Source organism: Choloepus didactylus, chromosome 21 (assembly GCF_015220235.1).
Source record: "Choloepus didactylus isolate mChoDid1 chromosome 21, mChoDid1.pri, whole genome shotgun sequence".
NCBI classification, from domain to species: domain Eukaryota; kingdom Metazoa; phylum Chordata; class Mammalia; order Pilosa; family Megalonychidae; genus Choloepus; species Choloepus didactylus.
In genome coordinates, this window is record NC_051327.1 from 22,917,719 (window position 1) to 22,939,072 (window position 21,354).

The window sequence follows — 21,354 nt, forward strand, 5'->3', positions numbered from 1 at the left end:
CCCCACCTGCCGTGGGCCTCGGGCCCAGTGCTGCTGCCCTGGAGAGCGTGGGGGGAGCCGAGGGCCGATCCCGCCGTCCTTGGGGCTGCTGCCCCTGCCTCTGCGGCCGCCAGCCTGGGCTTCACGCTGCTCACGTGTTTCACCCTCGCTGGGAAGGGGCCCCCAGAGGCAGGCGGCTGATCACCGGGTAGCCAGAAAGGGTTTAATTATATTTCATCGCATCTGTTTACTTAAATTTTAAACCGTATTTGGCTCACATGAAAGGACGTTAGAGCACGTGTGCAAGTCTTGGGCTCCCACCAGCCCTGGGCGACTGCCCCGTCCTCCCCGGCGGTTTGTTCTCTGTCCGCCCACGCCCTGGTCCCTGGTCTCTGCACTCGGAGCGTTTACCCTCCGCCGTGGGGGGACAGCGAGCTCCTAGCCCCGACTCCCTAACAAGGGGGCCCGCGGAGGCGCCTGGCAAACCAGGAGGGTGTGTGGAAAGCACGCAGAGGCGCCTCAAGTGCACTCCTCGGAGGCCTGTCCAAATCTGCAAGTGCCGCAGGAGTGCCGCGAAGGCGACGCCCTTGGAGGGGTCCCCACTGACCTGTGCTTGCAGTGCCCCCGCCCCCTGCCTTGGGACCCTTCCAGCGAGTTCTCTCATGTGGTCCTCTGGGCCCACCTGGACAACTGGCCGGGCGGGAAGGGCCGCGGGCGTCGGCTGCGTGTTCTTTGCCTTGGGTGAGAAGCTGATCCAGGTGCGCCGGGCTTGCTGGGGGCCGCGGGAGGCGGGGGGCGTAGGTGGGCCTCTGCCCACACTCCCAGTGAACCCCGCGGCGGGGTGCAGGCAGGGACTTGCTGTGCCGCACAGCCTTCCAGGTTCATCCCACCAGGTGCAGCTGCCTGTTAGGAGGAAACAAACCCAGCACGAAAGCCAGGAGGCCTTGCTGGCATCTTTATTGCCAAAACATCAAGTTTTACAAGCACCTTTCTGGAAGTTACCTTACACGTGTTGTAAATCCGGCCCTTACCGGGCAGGGCTCCCCTGTTCTGTTGGGTGTGTCCCCCCAGAGCGGCTCAGCTGGGGGCTGGGGAGATGTCGTCTTAGTTCTGGCAGATGCCGGGGTTTTCCATCTCGTGCCCTGGAGACCCACGGGACAGAAGTTTCTCCCGTGATGAGGGTTGCTCCGGGGCCACGTGCCTTCTGTCTCCTCCCCTGGGTCCGGCGTGTCCCCCTGCAGCTGAGCGCCCTCTGCCATGCTCCAGCCAGCCCGTGGGGTTGGCTTTGTTTTGTCTCCCAGTTGTGGTTGCTGGCTGGTCCCTTGTGGCAGAGAAATAGCAGAGGGACTGGGTGGGAATGAGCAAGGACGAGGGTCTGCCAGAGGCTGGGGGCTGGGGTGTGGCCCCTCTGAGCCCCACCAGGTACAAAGGGCCAACGTCACAGCAGTGGCTGCCTGTGGGGCGGTGGGAAGGTGACGTGAGGGGATGTGGCATGTGGCCCCTGGGCCTGCCTTTCTGGTCTTCCATGTGGAGAGGGTCGGGGTGCCCTGTCAAGACCCTGCAGAGCTGGGCAGCCGCCGGGCATGCATTGGGGGTGCCCATCAGGACGCTGAGTTACTCATGTCAACACTGGCTCCAGAACATTCTGCCCACTGCTCACTCTCCTCCCAGAGCCAGGGGCTGCTCCGCCTCCTCACCTGGGGACCTGCCCTGTGGGGCGGCCTGTGGGCCGGTGGGTTTGGCCATCTGTCACTTCTCCACCCTCCCTCCACTGGTCTGCCGAGGGGCCTCAGTCCAGACCCCTTGGGCTAGCCAGAAGCATCAGGATGTGCTCTCAGCAGTACTGTCCCCAAGGGCAGCCCTCTGGTCACTCAGGAGTGGGCATGGGCGGGGGTGAGCTTCTCTGGCGCCCGCACAGGGCGGCCTCCCTGGGCCCTGAGCCCGTGCGCACCTGGTACTGGCGCACTGGTGTCCCTGCACGCCCAGAGGCACCGTGCCCCTGCCTGTGTGCCCTCCCCTGCCCTCCCTGCCTGCACCCGCCTCCAGGTCCCTACCCCAGCTGCAGAAGGGCCCAGGGCTCGTTTCATGCTTGCATGCTTCTGCGCCAGCCCTGGGTGTGCGGTGTGGGCGGGTGCAGCCCTCGGGGTCCCGGCCAGCTCGGGCTGCTGACGTGGGTCTCTGGTCTAGTTTCCAGGCGGAGCGGCCTGCGCTGAACGTCGTCATCTTCCCTCTGCTGCACGAGGGCCTGACGGACGTCATCCGCGACGTCCCCATGATGCACCTGGACGAGATCACCTTGTTCAAAAGCAGAGTGGCCGAGGAGCCGCCGGACTTGTGGTGGTGAGCAGGGTGGACCGGCCAGGCCCCCTCCCCACCACTTCCCTCAGGCCTCAGAGGCCCCGAGCCAGGCGTTAGCTGAGGTGTCTGTCAGACACGGGGACCCTGGCTTGCCCCACAGGAAAGCCCGCCTGCCGCCATGCCTGCTGTGTCCCCCAGGGCCTGCACCTCGGTGCCCTCCCCTCACCTCCTCTCGTGGCCCCATTGCTTGGTAGATCTGGGTGAGGGGCTGCCCTTTGAGATGCTGTGGGGAGAATAAAGCAGATCACGGGCGCAGATGTGGGCCGGCCATGGGGCGTTGTGGGCCTGGGACGTGGGTCACCGGCATGGTGTCCTGGAGGCCCTGGCTGTGTCCCCGATGGCGCTGCCCAGCTCCGCCTCAGCAGAGCCCTCTTTGTCCTCATGCTCATCGCTGACCAACCCCATCCCACAGGGTGGCCCTGAGGGCAGCAGGAACTGAGGGCCGGGGGCCACGCCTGGGGGTGGGGTGCATGGTTGTTGGGGGGCCCTTGTGTGGGTGTTTGTCTCAGCACCCGAGGGTGGTGCACTGAATGTGCAGGCGCCCATGAGGGGTGCCAGTGTATGTGGGGTCGTGTGGATGTGCACTGAATGTGGGGGTGTCCACGTGCTCTTTCTGCTGAGGAGTGTGGTGAGCACCGTGACAGAGAGGCGCCACGCTTTTGGGGGGGCGCTCGCATTCTGTGGCCGCACATCTGGGGTTCTCCTTCCCATGAAGACGATCTTAGTCCAGTCACGCCTCTGTGCCCCCCACCACGTGACCACCAGTCACACCCCGTCCATCGCTGGGGGTGCGTACCCCGAGACCAGGGCCCCTGCTCGGCCACCGTGAATAGTGTGTGTCGTCTCTTAGTGTGTATTGTGGATATTTACACACCCTGAGATTTAAAAATCCCCAAAAGGATGTTTGAGGCCTGAGTTGTGGTCACATGGTTCCTTTTCAGGTAACTCTGTTTAGTGCGTTAGGACACATGGACGCAGCCTTGGTGAGAAGGAGGCGCAGTGTCTGGGGCCTGGCCGCCTGCTGCATGGGGGCCTTTGCCCCCCAACCCCATACTCTCCCTGCAGCTGTCACTCTCACGGCTGGTGGGGGCCACAGGGGTCCCCTCCCCCAGAGGTGGCTAGGCTGGGGCTCACAGGGTGGGCTGGCTCCAGCTCGGGGTGCCTCAGCCTCCGTGGGGGATGTGGGGGGGAGCTGCCTCCCCCTGGGGCCGGGACCTGGGGCCGTGCCCACTGCCTTGGCACCCCCTCCACCGGGCCCAGCTTGCCTGCTAGCGCCTGTCCTGGCTGCACTGTGTTTCTGTGGCTTTGGGACCCCCGTCCCGTGGCGGCTAAAGCACTGAGCCGGCCTTTCCCCGGGCTCTTGAGGCAGATGTCTCCAGCAGCTCGATCCCTGGGCTCGAGTACACCCCTGGTGCTCGGCTGGGGTTGGGTCGTGGAAGGAACCCAGGCTCAGACCACTCTTTCCAGAGTTTTCTCTGAGTACTTGTCTGCCATGGCTGCCTCTTTGCACTCTGCTCGTCTTTCCCTCCCCGACAGAATGGACTGGACTGTGGCCCAGGTGGGGCAGCATGCTGGGGTGGGGTCTCAGCCCTCTTCACCCCATTCTCCTCGCTTGGGCACAGGCGCCCACTCCCTGCCCCAGGCTGGAGCCCGAGCAGAGCCCAGAGGGACCCTCTCTGCTGATACCCAGCGAACGGCCTGCCGCGAGCCCCACACGTTCTCCCCCCGAGGTCCCCACGGCCTCCGCGAGACAGAGCGTCCTGATTTCCTGGCCTGGCAGGCGCAGGGGCTGCTGCTCCTCAGTATGGGTCCGGGCCTGCTGGAGGGGTCCAGAGGTGGGGGGAGGCCCCTGCCCCCCACTTCTGGGCTTTTCTTTCAAAGCTTTAAAGTGGTACCTGGAGACCCCAGGGGAGGCTGGTCATATCGAGGCTGGAGCTGCCGGGGCTGCTGACTTCTTGCCCCAAGGCAAGGTTGTGGCCGCGGCCAGCGGGAGGCAGGAGCACTGGCAGCCCCAGCTCTCGGCCACGCGGGGCCTTTGTGTTCTGGGCGCTGTGGCTTTGGGGCCTCCCTTCCACCCGTAGCAGAGCCGAGAGAATCGTCTTCCCCAGGAGTGCATTGAAGAGGCCGCGGCTGTGTTCTCGTGAGCCAGCGATGCCACGGCCGGGCCAGCCAGGTGGTGTGTCCACTGTCCCGGGGAGGCCGGGGGTCCTTGGCCCCTTCTCCAGGAGAGGCATTCCCGCTCCTTCCCCACCCGAGCCAGGCCTCACCGGATGTTAGTAATGTGCTTGTTTTTGCTAAGTGCGATTTTGGCACCAATTTTAATTGCAGTTTATGTTCTGCAGCATCTTGTGCCAGGAAGAGCCCACCTGGGTCCCTGCCTGGCCGTGCCGGGCTGTTTGCTGCAGAGCACGTGCTGCGGGTGGGCACCGCACATCGGGGGGCAAGGGGGGAAGGGATGAGGGTGCCTCCCCATTTTTCTTCCACAGAAAACGTCCCTTGGCCCTCGAGGCTCCTCCTGCACCCCCACCTTGCCCCTGGATCCCGTGACCCTTTCTCCCTGAGCCCCTCAAATCTGGGTCTGGTGGGCCCTGCCGGCCCCCTGGGCTCTCAGTTTGCTTGGCCCCAAGCCACTCAGCCCGGGGACTCCCAGGGAAGGCCGGCGCTCCCGAGGAACCGGAGGGAAGGCGCACTGGCTGCAGGCAGCTCCTCTCGTTTCCCAGGAAAGGCATTTTGCATGTTGTACCCGCCCCCGCCAGGGGACCTGCCGGGATGCGGGCAGGGGCCCTTCCTCATGGACCTGCAAGGGCCAGGGGGGCGGCACTCAGCTCTCAGGCCCAGGATGGACCTGGCTGTCCTGCACTCCCCGTGGCAGGGGGGCCCCAAGAAGAGGGAGGCTGGGGGGACCCAGGACACGCCCAGGACAGGCTCAGGACAGGCTCAGGCCTCAGGCCTGGACACACACCTGGGCTCCCTGGTCAGACTTGCAGGTCTGAGTGGGGGTGCGGCCCCCCCGGGGACCCAGGCCGGAGGAGCTGGGGCCGAGTGAGTGGCCTTGGGGCTCCTGTGACCAGCGACCTGCCTGGACCAGGAGGGGCAGCGCTGGGGCTGGGTGGGGGCTGCCCTCGGTGACCTTTGCCCTTTTTGGACATGGATGTGGCGAAAAGCTTGTCAGAAAAGACAGTGAAAGGGCGTGAGTGGATGGGCGTGACAGGGCAGTGTGGCCGTTGGGGTCCAGCCAGTCCAGCACCTGGGACGGGGGCTGGAGGTTCCCTGGGCAGCACAGAGGCCCACACCCCACCTTCAGGCACGTCGGCCCTCCCCACGGTTCCTCCCTCGCTCCTTTCCTCTGACAGGGAGGGCGGGGGGCTTGTGGGGGCCACTGGTCTCGTTTTCACTTGGGGATGCAAGGCTCTAATGAGGAGGTTCTCAGAAGGAGAAAGCTGGGGCTGACGCAGGCCTGTCGGCGGAGCAGAGTGACTAACTCCTGAGGCTCTTCCCGAAACACTGATGCAGGAGCTTTTCCGCTGATGTCACAGGGTTGAGGCCCCCGGCTGCACCCCCTCTGGGTAGCCCCTGCTGCTCTTGCAGAACCTGGGGCTGGGGGTGCCCCCGGCTGCCGTCAGCAGTGCCTGTCGCTGACCCTGGGGCAGAAGCCAGAGGAGGGGCTGCGTCAGAACGTGCAGGGTGTGAGCAGGTGTGCGAGGGGGCATGTGAGTATAGTGAGGGGGTTGGAGGGGAAGTGCAAGGGGGCATGTGTGCGCGTGCGAGAGGGTGTGTACACACGAGGGAGTGTGTGTACGTGAGGTGGCGTGATGGGTGTGCAAGTGACTGCTTGTGCACATGGCACTCATGCTCAGAGTCCGGGCAGCCCCAGCGCCGGCCCCGCTCTGCCTGCTGCCCACTGCGACTGACCAGAAACTGTTTGTGCACAGTGTGCTTTCGGGGTGCTGGGAGAGCACGCTCTGGCCTGCGGGGGGAAGACGTGAGGCAGGGGTGGGGTGGGGTGGGGGTCCTGGTCTCTGTGACACGGTGCTGACAGCTCACGGGTGCCACCCCCTTCCCACGACAGACCCCTCCTTGTCGTCTGTCCACGAACCGCCCGTGTGGTATTCCACGGTGACACTTGCGCCCAAGTTTTTGTGTTCCTTTTAGCAAACTACATTTTGAATGGGTATTTTCATGTGAATTTGTGGCATGTAAAAAATTTCAAATAAAGTAAAATTAATTTAGAATAACAGCTGTTCTGTTCTCCACACCATTCATTCCTTTGTGACCCCGAGGATGGGCGAGGCACCCTGCTGGGCATGGGGTAGAGGTACCCGCTTGGGGAGATGAGACCCCAAGGGGCCTGCACACTACCGGGTGGGTGCCAGGAGGTGGGGGGACACGCGGCCAAGGGGTGAGGAGGCCTGAGACCCCGCGCGGGGTCTGAGTAGGCTGGTGGTGGGGGGTGAGGACACCAGTGAGGCCGAGAGGCTGCCGGAGCCACGTCAGGGTTGGGGAGGTGGGCGGGGGCTGAGGGGCCCCAGTTCCAGGCAGACCCTCCTCGGGCCTGAGGGAGCTCTGACGAGCAGTGGAGGCTGCAGTGGGGAAACCAGGGCAGGGGCTGCAGGTCCTGGGGGGGAGGAAGGAGACCTGTGCGTCTGGGGACTCTGGGGAGCACAGCAACGAGGACACCCAGCGGTGCCTCCCGCGTCCCTGCTCGGTTCCTGCCGGGCCACTCCGAGCTGGTGACCTGGAGCTTGGCTCCCACTGCCAGGACCCCCCAGGATTTCTTGGGTCTTGCTGGAACGCCGGGGAGGAGAGACAGTGCGTGGGTCTGGCAGTGCCACCGCAGGTGAGGTCAGACGAGAGTCTGCACAGGTGACAGAAGTCGCAGCAGCCGTTGTTTGAGACACATCATGACCATTGTCCAAGTGGCAGGTAAAGAGGAGGAAGAGGGGCCGAGGCTGTGAGGCAGCCCTGAGATGAGTGAGACGTTTATGAAACGGAGGGTTGGGTGGGCGGGGGGTGGATGGACAAACGGCCGGAAGGATGGGCGGCTGGGTGGGTGGCATGATGCAGCAAACGTGGCAAATGTTACACGTCGGGGGATCGCTGGCACTGTCTGCGTGGGATTTGTGTTACTTTTGCAACTGTCCTGAAAGTTGAAATTCTTTAAAAAAAAATTGAAATAACATGTTTTTTGTTGTATTTACGTTACCACAATAAAAATTAAAAACAGCAATGACAACAAAAAGTTTAAAAAAAAGGGTGAACTGTTATTGCTGGCCCACAGATCGCCCCAGGACTTCCCAGGGTGGAGCAGCCCCTGACGGCGCCCGGCTCCCGGTCGGGGGTCTGGCTTAGCGCGATGCTTTCCCCTGGTGCCTGGTGGCTACAGCCTCGGCTGGGGGCCACTCAGCAGTTTGCCTGGAACCTTCCGGAGGCGTCCTCATCACAGGTCTGGCGGCGGAGGCTGGCTGTCGCCCTGGGCCTGGGCTGGAGCATCTGTCGGTGCACTGAGTTGAGGAGCATCCCCCGAAATTCACGTGCCCGGAACTGTGAATGTGACCTCATTTGGGAATAGTCTGCAGGTGTAAAAAAGTCAAGACGAGATCATACTGGAGGAGGGGCCTGAAGCCAACAAACAATGTCCTCAGGAGAGGAGAGGAGATGGAGGGAAGACAGCGGTAGAACGGGAGTGACCTGTGGCCACCAGAAGCTGGACGAGAGAGGAAGGGGTCTCCTGGGGCCCCCAGAGGGAGCGTGGCCTGCCCAGACCAGGATCCCAGATGTCCGGCCTCCAGTCCGCGAGAGAATAAACGACGTTTGCTTCAAGCCCCCCGGTTCATGGCAGTAGGGTACAGCAGCCTGGGGAACTGAGCCACAGGGCCTCCCTCCAGTCTCCAGGGGGCCCCAGGGTCCCCCCACCCTGTGGGGTGAATGGAAGCCCTTCCGGAGGCCCTCCTGGAGGTCCGCCTGGTCAAGGGGAGTGGACAGAGCTGCCCCTGGATGGACAGAAGGGCGTGGGGGGGTGGGCGGTGGGGGGCCCCTTGGGAAGAGGCCTCTGCCCCAAAGGGGAAGGCAACCTGGGGGGTGTTTGTCCAGTCGGAGCTGAGGCCTGGGCCATCCCTGCTGACCTCCCCCTGCAGCTCTGCCTGCAGCCTTGTCGGGGGGCAGGGTGGGGGCAGGAGGATCGGGCCCTGCCACCCTCACAACGTGAGCTCTTGCCCCTGTTTGGTGGGGGGCCTGAAGGGCCAGTTGACTGTGTGCAGAGCAGCCTGCCTTGGCTGAGGTGCTGAGTCTTACAGAGAAGTCACGACAACCTGAGTAAGGCCGTTCTTTGAAGCTGAGTTGAAAAAGGACCAGTGCCTTTTGGGTTTTGAGGGTTTGTGTTGGAAGCCTTGGGACCCGCAGCTGGAGGAGGGAGGGCAGAAGGGAGAGAAGACTGATTTTCACCAGCATTTCTGCTTGGGCATCCACGGCTGGTGGTGGCCTTTCCGGGACCACGGGGGAGAGAGTCACAGAATCCTGACTTTCCAGGTCAGGGTCTTAGGCAATCTAGGGTGACACATCATTTGCAGATGGGTGCCCGAGGCCCCGGGAGGGCAGTTCCTTGCCCAGGAGCAGGGGGCCGGAGGGTGGCAGAGCCTGAGCTGGAGGACAGCCTGGGCGTGTGGCAGATGCTTTCCTCTCCGAACTTTTCCCGTCAGATCCGGGCCCAGAACTGCAGGGAGAAGCCACCAGTGTGAGTTTGTGTGGCCGGGACATGGCCTTGGAGCCTAATGGTCTTTTTCCAGGCCTTTCCTAGCCACCGTCCATCACCAGGCCTGGGACACACGGGCAGACGTTCCCAGCCAGGGAGGGCAAACCCAACGGTGTGCGGAGGGAGGCGAGCAGAGGGCCCCCCGGCCTGGTTCCAGGCTCGGCTGTGGTCAGCACCGCCCCGGATGGAGGGGGACAGGTGCGGGGAGAGCCGGGGCTCTGGTCTGGGTGGGTGGGGCCAGGGAAAGCCTCTCAGGACAGGGCATGGGGTGCGGGCATCTGCCTCTTTTTAACAGAGCGGGCTTTTCTCGCAAAATTATCCCTGTGCCCCGCTGGGTGTGTCTGGGGTCCGTCCCTGCGAAGTACTGGGCATCCTCTGCCTTTCAAAACCGGAGGCGCCGAGGCAGAGGGGAGCCGTCGCCCCCAGAAGGCCTGTCCTGAGAGTCGTGGAGGGTTGGGGGGCAGGAGAGCCCCCTCAGCTCCCTGCTTGCCCTTGTGTGCTGGGTCCCCTCCTGGGTCGGGGGGGCCAGGCCAGGCGGCTTGGTGAGCGCCGGTTTGGGGTGTGTCCCCACGTGGCGACTGGAGCTGGAGGCTGCCGTCCTCCCACCCACGCCCTCACACCCACACATTCACCTACACTCACACTCACGCGCACACACACGTACACACTCAGACTTGCACACACAGCCTCACACTTCTCATAAGCACACGTTCCAGTCCCATTGTTCTCGTCCTTCCCACACATTCTCACAGATTCACACCCACGCACACACACACATTTGTTCCACAGCCACATGGACATCACAGACATCCCTCACATTCACACACACGCGTACATTCACGTTCACACACATGCTCACTCATTTACATGCTTATTCACACAGTCACACACAGTGCATCCCATCACTCACACCTTCTCACATACACGTGACACACCCCCACAAAGGGACTGGATTAGTTACAAACACAACCAGTTCAATTATGTTCATTCCAGAAAATTTTAAAAATTCAGGGGAGTAGAGCAAAGGGGAAAAGAAATGGCCACATCCTCGCAGCCAGAGAGAACCCCGTTTACGTGTCAGTAAATGTCCTCGGTCTTTGCCGTGTGTTTAAAACATGTCACATGGCCTAGGGCTTATGCTAAACATGATTTGAGCATTTGACTCGTTTTCGCTCAGAAGCATCACGTGCCCAGATGTCCCCACTGTCGGGCAATTGGCAGGTCTTTAGTTAGACCCTCTCGTAAGGAAAGCTGCCTCAGACACCCTGTGGCAGGAGGGTTTGTCTGATTTAGGATTATTTCCTAGGTGGGCACTCGTTAGTGAAACCACTGGGTCTGAGTGCGAATCCTTCTAAGGCTGGGAGGCGCCTGGAAGCATCTGCAGAGGCCGAGTGGCGTCCGGGCGAGGGGCTGGCTTTCCGTGGGGAGATGGGGTCCACCTCCCACCCTCCAACTCAGGGCACGGCGGTCTCCTGGCAGCCAGGTCCTGAGTGGTCAATTTTATTTGCGACGTTCCCTGGATTTCAGATGTATTAATTACCAAGGAGATTATATGTCTTGATGATCATCAAGACATATAAATTAGGAAGTACAGATCAGCCAAAAGACAACAAATTAACTTCAAATTGATGCAAACCCTATTGAGCAGTGACCCCCACATCCCCACATTTGGGTCTGGGGCTGGGGACAAGCTCCAGCTGGCTCTTCCCAGGATTGGGGAGCAGGGGTCTCAGAGCCTCGGGCCTGGGTCCTAGCGGCCTGGCAGTGTGCATGTCTGTGGAAGCAGAGCCCTGCCCCCAAAGACGCCTGCACCCGAACCCCCAGATCCTATGACTGGTGGGTTCCATGGCCAGGAGATTCTGGGTGCAGATGGGGTTAAGGTCACTAGTCAGCCGACCTTGAGGTTATCCCGGTGGGCCCCATCTCCTCAGGAGAGGCCTTGGAGGTGGAAGAGGGGTGCAGAGGGAGCAGCAGAGCGCTGGCGGCTGGAGCAGGGGCTGGGGCCGGGGGACGCGGTGGCTGGGGAAGCTGGAGACGGCTCCCTCGGGCCTCGAGAAGGGGCGCGCGGCTGACCCTCGCTCAGCCCAGAGACCCTAGCGGCCTCCAGGCCTGGGAAAGCAAACCCATGCTGTTCAACCACTGAGCCCCGGCAGCTTCTTCTAGCAGCCGCGGGAGACGAAGCCACGTCGAAGCTACTGTCGGGGCTCCCCCAGCAGCCTCGCCCATCCCCCCGGCACCCGGTGATGCGAGGGGGACGGGGAGGAAAGAACGGAGACCCAACCACTCCTCTGTTTCTGGTCTTTAAAAAAATTCCCTTCTGTCTTTCTCCAGATTTTCTACATCAGGCATGGATACACTTAATTCTGAAATGTAAAAAAAAAGAAAAAAAAGGAAAAAAAAAAAGACACATACGAAAAGCCCCACAAAAGAACAAAGAAAAGCAAGTAGAAACAGTTACATTAAAAATGTGTTAGAACATGTAACTCTTATAATGAACAGATCATATCTATATTTAGTAAAAGAACAAAAACTGAAACAAATACACGCTTGAAACCAAAGGAGGCAAATAAAAGTAGCTAACAGTAAAAATTTGTGACAAGAAGGAAATGAAGAGTTTTTAAGTGTCAAGTTTTGTCTCCCCAAATTTATCTATTAAAAACGAAGCAATAGAAGGGCTCTAAAGTTGGCAATTAGCTTGTAAAATCTACTGGTCAAAATAAGCTGTGCTTTGAATCCTAAATATTTGAAACGTTATTCTTTGGCCATGTCACCAGACAAATGATTCAAATAAATACATTTTCATTGAATTACAAAAAAAAAAAAAAAAAAAGTGGTACAATGTGCAGCTCTTAAAATGAATAGTTCTTAACCATATAAGGTAAAACAGAAAAATGTTCACAGTATACCGCTCCAAAGAGGCAAGTTGCAGAACACAGTTTTGGTTAGGAAAAGAGTCCTTATTTCAGTATATTCGTTTATGCAGAGAATAAGGTCCAGACAAACACAAGTAGACCCCAGCTGCTTGTGGAGGGGGTTTTCGGGGTGGATGCCCCAGTGAGTGAGGGTAGATCGGGGCTCTTTGGAGTTGGTGTGGGGCCATGTGGGTAGTTCAGACTCGTGCTGGAGTGGAAGGTGGAACCCTCCTTCAAGATGGGCCGAGAGGAGCCCAGAGCCAGCCCCAGGGGGGAGCCCAGGCTCCCCTTCTGGGTTATGGGGGTGGGGGCACCCTTTTCACCAGCACTCGCAGGTTTTTGAGGACCCTCTCGAGGCTCCAGGCTGCAAAGCAGCACTCGCCCAGAGTACAGGGAAGGCCTGGGTTTCATGTAACCTTTTTTGTTGTTGCTACAAAAAAATCACACCAAGCAGCTTGATGAGTTATTCTGAAGTGTTAAGTAGAATTTTGCCACCCACTCTAGAAGCTCCAATCGCAGTCATCTCTTTCTCCCCCAAAATAGTTGCTCCTGGTGCTTCTTAGTTGGGGATCACTGACATGGGCCTCCCTAGAAACTGAAGCTCAGTCTTGCACATTAAAAAAATCTGCCGTGTTTTTTTTTCCCCATTTTAACCACTTTCATGTATACAGTTTATTAGCATTAATTACATTCGCAGTGTTGTGCTGTCATCACCCAGTTCATTATGAAAACTTTTCCATCCCCCAAACAGAAACTCTGTCCCCATTAGGCAGTAACCCCCCTTCACCCTTGCCCCACCCCACCCCCAGCCCTGCTTACCTCGAATCTACTTTCTGCCTCCAAATTTGCTTATTACAGACATTTCACATAAGGAGGATGTAAGTACACAGTATTTGTCCCTTTGAGTCTGGCTTATTTCACTCAACATGGTATCTTCGAGGTTTATCCATATCGTAGCATGGAACAGCTCTTCATTCCTTTTCGTGGCTGAGTAATATTCCACTGTGTGTATGTGCCGCATTTGTTGATCCATTCATCTGTGGATGGATGCTTGGGTTGTTTCCAGCTTTTAGCTATTGTGAGTAATGCTGCTTGCTCTATCTTTTAAGTCTTGTCTAGAGGCTTTCTGTCCATCCCTTTCTTTTCTGTACAGTTTATTTTTTTAAGAATCTACGCCGTTTGACTTGGAGAGCGTCCCACCGCCTGGCCTTTGCCGACTGCTTCCCGTGTGCCATATGGTGTGTTTACAGCCGCCAGTGTTTCCTGCAAACGGGCAGCTGGGCCCAGAGGTTTCAGCAGACCCAGGGTCAAGGCTTCATTTTTAATTATATCCTTTTACGATTTGTTCTAAATTAGATTTTTGGAATAGGAATGCATTTGCATGATTCAACAATGAAAACGTGTTAAACGACAGTAAGAAGTCCCCTTCTGACTCATGTCCCTCCCTCACCCACTTTCCCATCCAGCCCTCCCACTCCCAGGTAGGCACTGCTTAGTTCTAGAGTTTCTTTTTATGCAAACAAATATGAACATATTCTACTCCCCTTTCTGTTGCATACTATATACACTGTTCCATGCCTTCTTGTTTTTTCCACTTAATGTATTGTAGAGGTATTTCTTGTCCGTGCATAGCTTCTTCATAGTTTTTTTTTTTTTTTTTTGAGATACAATTCACCATTTTATAGTGTACTATACAGTGGTTTTGGTATATTCACAAGGTTGTGCAAACATCACCATCTTCTAATTTCAGAACACTTTCATCATGCCAACCCCCCCACCCCACCCCACCCAGGATAAAAAAAAAAAGGATCCCATGCCCTGCATTAGCCGCTAATGCTAACAGCCCTGCCCCTCCCCTGGTAATTTCTTCTCTACTTTGCACCTCTGAATTAGCCGATTTAGATATTTCATGTAAATAGAATCATACAACATTTGCCCTTTCGTGCCTGGCTTCTTTCAGCAAAATGTTTCCAAGGTTCTTCCATGCTGTGGCGTGTTTAGACCTTCTTTCCTTTTTTATGACTGAATACTATTCTATTGTTGGCTCTACTGCGATTTGTTTATCCGTCTATCTGCTGATGGACGCTTGGATTGCTTCTGCCTCTTGGCTATTGTGAATAACGCCGTGGAGAACAGTCAGGTAGGAGCTTCTGCATGGACGTGTTTTCGGTTCTCTTGGATCTATACCTAAGAGGGGAATTGCTGAGACACATGGAAACACTGTTTAACTTTCTGAGAAACTGCCAAAGTGTTCCCCACGGTGGCTGCACCGTCTTCCATTTCCACCAGCAGGGCACGAGGGTGCCAATTTCTCCCCGTCCACACCAACACTTCATTTCCCAGTTTTTTATACTAACCATCCTGGTAGACATGACATGGTGTCTTGCCGTGGTTTTGATTTGCCTTTCCCCAATAAGCAGTGATATTGAGCATCTCCTCATGTGCTTGTCGACTATTTGTCTATCTTCTTTGAAGAAATGCCTGTTCAAGTCCTTTGCCCATTTTTAAGTTGAGTTCCTTGTCTTTTTATTGTTGAGTTGGATCTGGATACCAGACCTTTTTCATATATATGACTTGCAAATACTTTCTCACATTCTGTGGGTTGTCTTTGAACTTTCTTGATAGCGTCTTTTGATGCACAAAAGTTAGGAAATTTTTAGGAAGTCCATTTTCCCTATTTTTTCTTTGGTGTTCGTGCTTTGGGCGTCATATCTAAGAAATCGTTGCCTAATCCAAGGTCACAAAGATTTGCACCAATCTTTTTCCCTAAGATTTTTATGGTTTTAGCTCTAAATTTAGGTTTGGGATACGTTTTGAGTTAATTTTTTGCATAGGTGTGAGGTAGGAGTCCAAATTATTCCCTCACCTACGGACACTTTGTTGTCACAGTTCCATTTGTTGAAAAGGCTATTCTTTCCCACGCTGAATGGTCTTGGCACCCTTGTTTAAAACCAACTGATTTCCGGGCTTTCAATTCTACTCCACTGATCTATAAGTCTCTTCTTAGGCCAGGGCCGTGCTTTCTTGACTACTGTAGCTTTATCATAAATTTTGAAATTGGGAAGTATGAGTCCTCTGACTTGGCTCTTTCCCAGATTGTTTTGGCTATTCAGTGTCCCTTACCATTCCAAAGAATTTTAGGATCAGCTTGTCAATTTCTGTTAAAAAAAAAAAAATTAATAAGGAAGTCAGGATTTTGATAGGGATTGTATTAAATTTGTAGATCGCTTTGGGTAGTACTATCATCTTATTAATCATCCTAAGTCTTCCAATCCCTGAACGTAAAATGTCTTTCCATTTATTTAGGTCATATTTAATTGCTTACCACAATGTTTTGTCGTTTTTAGCATACAAATCTTGCTCTGTTAAATTTATTCTTAAATATTTTGTTCTTTTTGATGCTATTCTAAATAGAACAGTTTTTTAAACTTTATTTTCAAATTGTTCATTGCTACCATGCAAAAATACAACTGATTTTTGTATATTGATCTCGAATCTTGCAACTTTGCTGGATTCATTTATTAGCTATTAAGTTTTCTTGTGGAATCTTTGGGGTTTTCTATATTTAGGATTAAGTGGTCTACAAATAGAGATAGTTTTATTTCTTCTTTTCCAATATAGATGCTCTTTATTTCTTTTTTCTTGCCTGACTGCTCTGGCCAGAACCTCCAGCACCATGTTGAATGGAAGTGGCGAGAGCGGACGGTCTTGTCTTGTTCCCAGTCTTATTTCTGTGAGGTTAATAGTAATGTCCCCTCTTGTCTTACTGATTTTGGTAATTCGAGACTTTGCTCTTTTTTGGTTTTGGTTAGTCTAGCTACAGATTTGTCAGTTTTGTTGATCTTTTCAAAGAACCAAATTTTGTTTTCCTTGGTTTTCTCAATTATTTTTCTAGTTTCTATTTGTTTCCTCTCTAATCTTTACTGTTTCCTGCCTTTGGCTTGCTTTGGGTTTATTAGGTTAGGTTATTGGTTTGACATCTTTTCTCTTTTTTAATGTAGGCATTTACAGCTATAAATTTCCCTCTGAGCACTGCCTTCACTGCATCCTGTAAGCTTTGTTATGTTCTGAGTTGGATTAGGGGCAGAGAGGGTGGGGGTAGGACCAGGGTAAGTTAAAACTCACCAAATTCGTTGTTCTCACTGAGATTTGGCTGCTTTTCTTGAGTAAACACTCCGGGGATTGCTGGAAGCCTCTGGCTCATTTCCAGAGTTTGGAAACAAGTCAATCCTGGCAAATTTTGCCAGTTTTGTGCTGCCTTTTTTGGAGGAGCAAATTTTCCGAGGTCCTTACTCTGCCATTTTTGCTCACGTCCCCTCTTTGGTCAGTTTTCACAGCTGTGTAACATTCTACTGGATGGATGTATTGTAACTTCTTTAATCCATCCTTGTGCCTGGACATTTAGACTGTTCTCGGTCTTTTGCTATTATGTACTGTGCTAGAGATTGATAACTTGTATTTCTGTCATTTTACATAGGTGCAAGAATCTGTAAAATAAATTCCCAGACGTGGAATTACTGGGTCAAAGGATTTATGTATTTGTAATGTCAATAGGTACCACCCATACTGTCTTATGTGGGTGCTGGTTGAATCAGTTGAAATGTGCACCGAACGTACAAGACTCTCCTTCCCTTCAGTTGTGCCAGTAGAGGGAGCTGTCTCGCTTCTGGACGTTTCCAGTTGGGTGGGTGTAAAATAGTATCTCAGTGTAATTTCACTTAGCAGTTCTCTTATGAGCAAAGTTGAGCATCTTTTCATGTGTTTTAAGGGCCATTTGGATTTTCTTTCTTCATTTTTTTTCTTATTGATTTGTAAGCACTCTTTCTATATTAAAAAATGGATGACCTTGATATTTATATAAATAAATATGTGTTTCCCAACCTGTCTTGCTGTTGACACATCCTGCTCTCAAAAGACCTAGAGACAGTTGAAAGTGCAGAGGGTATAAACTCCCCATAAACTGTTCCTGGATCTCCCACCCCAGGGTGCAGGGGTAAGGCCAGGGCCCTGCACCCCCCTGGGGGACTCAGCAGTCTGATGAGCATGACTTTGGGGACCCACACTGGGGCCAGCTGCTTCATGTCACTAGCAGACACTTCCCTCTGCTGGGGTTGCCTGCCTTCCCTGGTGACCTTGGCAGATTTCTCTAAGTCCTTCAAAATCCAGAGGACTTTGGTGCCCCCACCCCACCCTGCTCCTGGCCCTTCCAGGCAGAATTAACCACCTACTTCCCTGCCCTACTTCTCTACCTGGTTCAGGCTTTCACTGTTAATTGCCATCATCCTATTGTACTAGGTACTTTAATCAATGGATTTTTTATTCCTAAAAAATATTATTTATTTGGAGATATATAGCTAATATAGATAAACAAAAGGAAAAATAATTCATTCCCAGTGTTAATATTTTGGAGTGTATCTTTCTAGCCTTTGTCTTCAAACTCGTTTGAGCACAGTTCAACAAGGAAGAGCATTTTGCACGGGGTCTGTAGCACAGAGACGAGGTTCACGGAGCTCCCCACCACACTGTGTGACACCCCGTGTGTGAGTCTCTTTCATCTAAAAAGACAATGTGGGCCACCCAGGGACCCTCTAGGGGGTCCACCCCCCTGGGCCTCCTGGACCTCGCCTCTGTCCCAGCCTCAGGCAGGTAAGTGCTTGCTTTCTTCACCTGTAAAATGGGGCAATGATGGACCCACCTCCGGGGGTGGTTGTGAAGATTAAATGCAGTCGATTAAGTGGAACCGGGTACGTGGCTGGTGGGAACGTAAACTGGGAGGGCCGTGGTGGAAAGCGTTTGGTGGTTCCTCAGAAAGTTGAAAATAGAACCCCTATATGACCTGGCGACTCACTCCCAGGTATTTTCCCCGAAGAATTGAAAACAGGGGCTGAAACAGATCCTTGTACACCAGTGTTCACCATAGCGTGACTCACAGGAGCCGAGAGGTAGGGATGGCCTGAGTGTCCACCGACGGACGATGGATCAACGGAGTGAGGAAGATGCACACACTGGGATGTCGCTCAGCCGTGAAGAGGCAGAAAGTCCTGAAGGTGGTGACGACAAGGGTGAACCTCAGAGACGCCGTGTTGAGCGAAATAAGCCAGATACAAAAGGAAAAATACCATCTGATTCCACTTACGTGAAACATCTGGAAAAAGTGGACGCACAGGGAAGAAAGTAGACTGGAGGGTCCTTGGGCCGGGGAGGGGTGGGGCGAGTTGGTGCTTAATGGGCCCAGGGCTTCCCTTTGGGGATGGGGGCATTCCGGGCATCGACAGCAGTGATGGTGGTACAACAATGTGACTGTAACGAATGCCACCGGGTGGTACATTAAAAAAGGCTAAAACAGCAAGTTTTATGTTTTACGTGTTACCTCAATTTAAAAAGTGCAATTGAGGAAGGAGGCACAGGACGTGGCGCGCAGGAGGCTCTTTGCCCGAGTCGTTCCCTCGCCTGCCCTAAGGTGCTGGGCTGGGCACTGCCCAGGCTCTGCCAGAGAAACCCCTACCAAGGACAGACGCCCCTGAAAGTCGGGCTGGAGGACCGGAGCGGAAGGAGGGCGGCTTTCAGCATCAACGTGGCACTCGGGTGGGGAGGAAAATGTTTTCTCTGAACAGACAAAACTCTCAGTCCTGTTTCCCAGAACTGCTGTTATCTCAGAGCTGTGCGCTTCCGGAAAAAGGGGGAAAGCCTGTCGAGGGCTCGAGGGAGAGGGAAAGAGCCTTTGCAGCTGGCAGAACGAATGCTTCTGGGATGCTGGAGGGGCCCTGTGACCCCCACTTTCCAGATGATGCTCAGGGAGGTCCCATGACAACAGTTTCGCAGCAGGGCAGGGTTGAACTTGGGGTTTGCCGGCCCAAATCCTGAACCCCAGGCCCCACTTGGGCTCCCCACATCCTCAAACCCTCCTTTGCACTAGCAGAGTCCTTTGTAACAAAATAAAACTTCAGCACTCCCAGCCTCTGCGTGTGGGGGCTGTTGGGCCTGGAGACCCCAGGATCACGTCACGGGATCACCCACCCTCAAGAGGGTCCCTGCAGACTCCTGGGCTAACGGGGAGCTACCTCAAAGCCACCAAAGTGGTTTGGGGCTGAAAGGTCTGTGGGTATGGCTGAGGCCTCACCGTCTGCGGGGCGGCCCCCAGCACAGGGCCTGACTGGGCAGGTGCCCGCTGCAAGGCTCTCTGCATGCCGCTGGTCCTCCAGCCGCCCGGGCCCACCAGGCCTGCCCGCGGGTCTCGCAGCCCAGGGTGCTTGGAGAGGCGTGGGGTCCTGGTGGGGCAGGGGGGCCTGGGGAGGATGGGGCTGTGGCCCGTGGGGCAGGGCTGGGGGCATTTCCTGTCAGGTATGGCAGAGGCACCCCTCAGATGCCCAGGAAAGCCGGAGACCAGCCACGTCTTCTTTCTCACCTTCACTCGCAGCAAGTTGCACTTGGCACTGAAACCTTGTACACAGTCCACAAAAGTGTGTAATGGAGGCAACAGAGAACCTCAGACAACTGCAACAAGCACTCCCTGAGGCTGTGGGTACCCATATGTGAGGGGCACATGTAGGAACTTTAGTTTCTGTTCTCTTTAATTTAGAAAACTCTGGCTGGGCAATTCCACTCCTAGAGTGGAGCCCAGAGAGCTGAGAGCGGAGACCCAGCCGCTGCTTGTCCGCGATGCCCACAGCGGCAGGTTCACGGGAGCCAGACGGGGGAGCAGCCCCAGCGCCCGTCACGATGACGGAGCCACAAAACGGGGTCCAGCCCTGAAGGAAGATTCGGCCGTGGGAAGGAATAGGAGGGGGTGCACGTGCAGCATGGGTGAGCCTGGAGGACGTGTTGGGTGAGAAAAGCCAGACACAAAAGACAAACGCTGTGTGACTCCACTTCTGTGAACTCCTGGAGACACAAAGCAGATTCGGGGTTCATGGGCTGGGGGCTGGGGCAGTGAGGAGTCCCTGCTTCATGGGGACAGCGGTTCTGTTTTTGGGGAGAGGAGAACATTTTGGTCCAGCTGGTGGTGATGGGAGCACAGTGCTGTGCGTGGAATAAATTCCACTGAATTGTGCACAGAAAGTGGATGAAATGGGAATGTTTGTGTTGTGTCAATGTTACCACAATACTTCAAAAAAAACACAAAAACTGGCGGAAACCCACTCAACTGACTTCAGGATTTTCTGCCAAATTTCTCAAATTGAACGCTGTAGAGTGGTAGCCTCCCTGGCTCCCTCCCTCAATGTGTCAGGAGCCCCCCATTCGCTGTGGAGATCGAAGGCCCTGAACCTGTCCGGATGCCTCGGGGGGTGGCACCCCCGTCGGAAACCCGTGTCTGTCCGTGGATGGGCCTCGCGCAAGCAGTGGCTTCTGCACCCTTCAGGATGGGCGGGGGTCTGCTGCCCGGCAAATGCCCCCCGACTTCAGGGGCTCAGGGCCCGGGTCCCCCCTCCCGTCAACACCGTCGCCGGTGGGTAGGGGCTTCAGCCCAAGGCACCCTCGCTTGAGGACCCCAGCTCGTGGGGCAGCTGCCACCCAGGGGACAGGAGGGTCCTCGAGCGTGTCCCCCCGCAACCTCGCCCTCAACCCAGAAGCCACCTGCACCCGCAGGGCGCACTCGCCCAGAGCCAGTCCCACCGCCTCCTCCGGGCTCCTCCGGGGCTGGGCAGTGGGTCCTCCGGCCGCAGGGACCCTCCCTCCGGCTCGCCGCCCCCCACTGAGCCCCGACACACCGGCTTGTCTGCCCCACACAGGAGCAGGTGTGGCCAGGTTGCTCGGGTCCAGAAGTAAAATCCACCCACCAAGCCGTTGAATGCCGTTTACTTCATCCTTCACTCATCCTCTTCCTTTTCCTGTGTTTCTCTTCTAGGCTGAAACATAATAATATAACATAATATATCATCCAAGTGTCATTTATAAATATGCACTTATATCGGGGTGTCTGCACAATCTGTTACTGACAGGCTGCGTAGACAATACGTCGGGAGAGCCCCTGATTCTAAAGATCAGTTAGTGCCTTCAGGCAGGCCCCCCGAGCTGAGCCGAGGACCCCCCTTTAGGCACCCAAGCCTGCATTCCCCTCCATGTTTCCTCGGCCCTGTCGGCTTGGCTTCCCCCGCAGAAGGAGCGGGTGCGAATTTCCCAACCACACGCTCAGGCCCGGGGCTGGGACCGTCTTTCCTTTCTCTCTTTCTTCTTGTAAATTTTGTACTGTGATAATATATCTAACTCAAAAATTCCCATTTTAGCCCTTTTGACGTGTATGATTCAGCGACATTAGTTACATTCGTGATGTTGTGCCTCCATCGCTGACGGAAACTTCTTCATCCCCCCAGACGCTCTGCACCCCTAAGCCCCTCTCCAGACCCTGGGAGCCTCTGA

At 55.3% G+C, this 21,354-nt stretch overlaps 1 protein-coding gene across 3 annotated transcripts in view; it reads left to right on the top strand.

Annotated features, from left to right (window-relative positions):
- FBXL18 (F-box and leucine rich repeat protein 18) overlaps positions 1 to 6,572 on the top strand; it is a 64,736-nt gene extending 58,164 nt beyond the window's left edge. For 2 of the 3 annotated variants that reach the window (XM_037814394.1, XM_037814392.1), the window contains one exon: positions 2,167 to 6,572. In XM_037814394.1, the coding sequence (XP_037670322.1) occupies positions 2,167 to 2,323 (157 nt within the window). In that variant the 3' untranslated portion in view covers positions 2,324 to 6,572. The remainder of the gene's footprint in view (positions 1 to 2,166) is intronic. The other variant, XM_037814393.1, reaches the window with a different exon arrangement.
- The last annotated feature ends 14,782 nt before the right edge of the window (positions 6,573 to 21,354 follow it).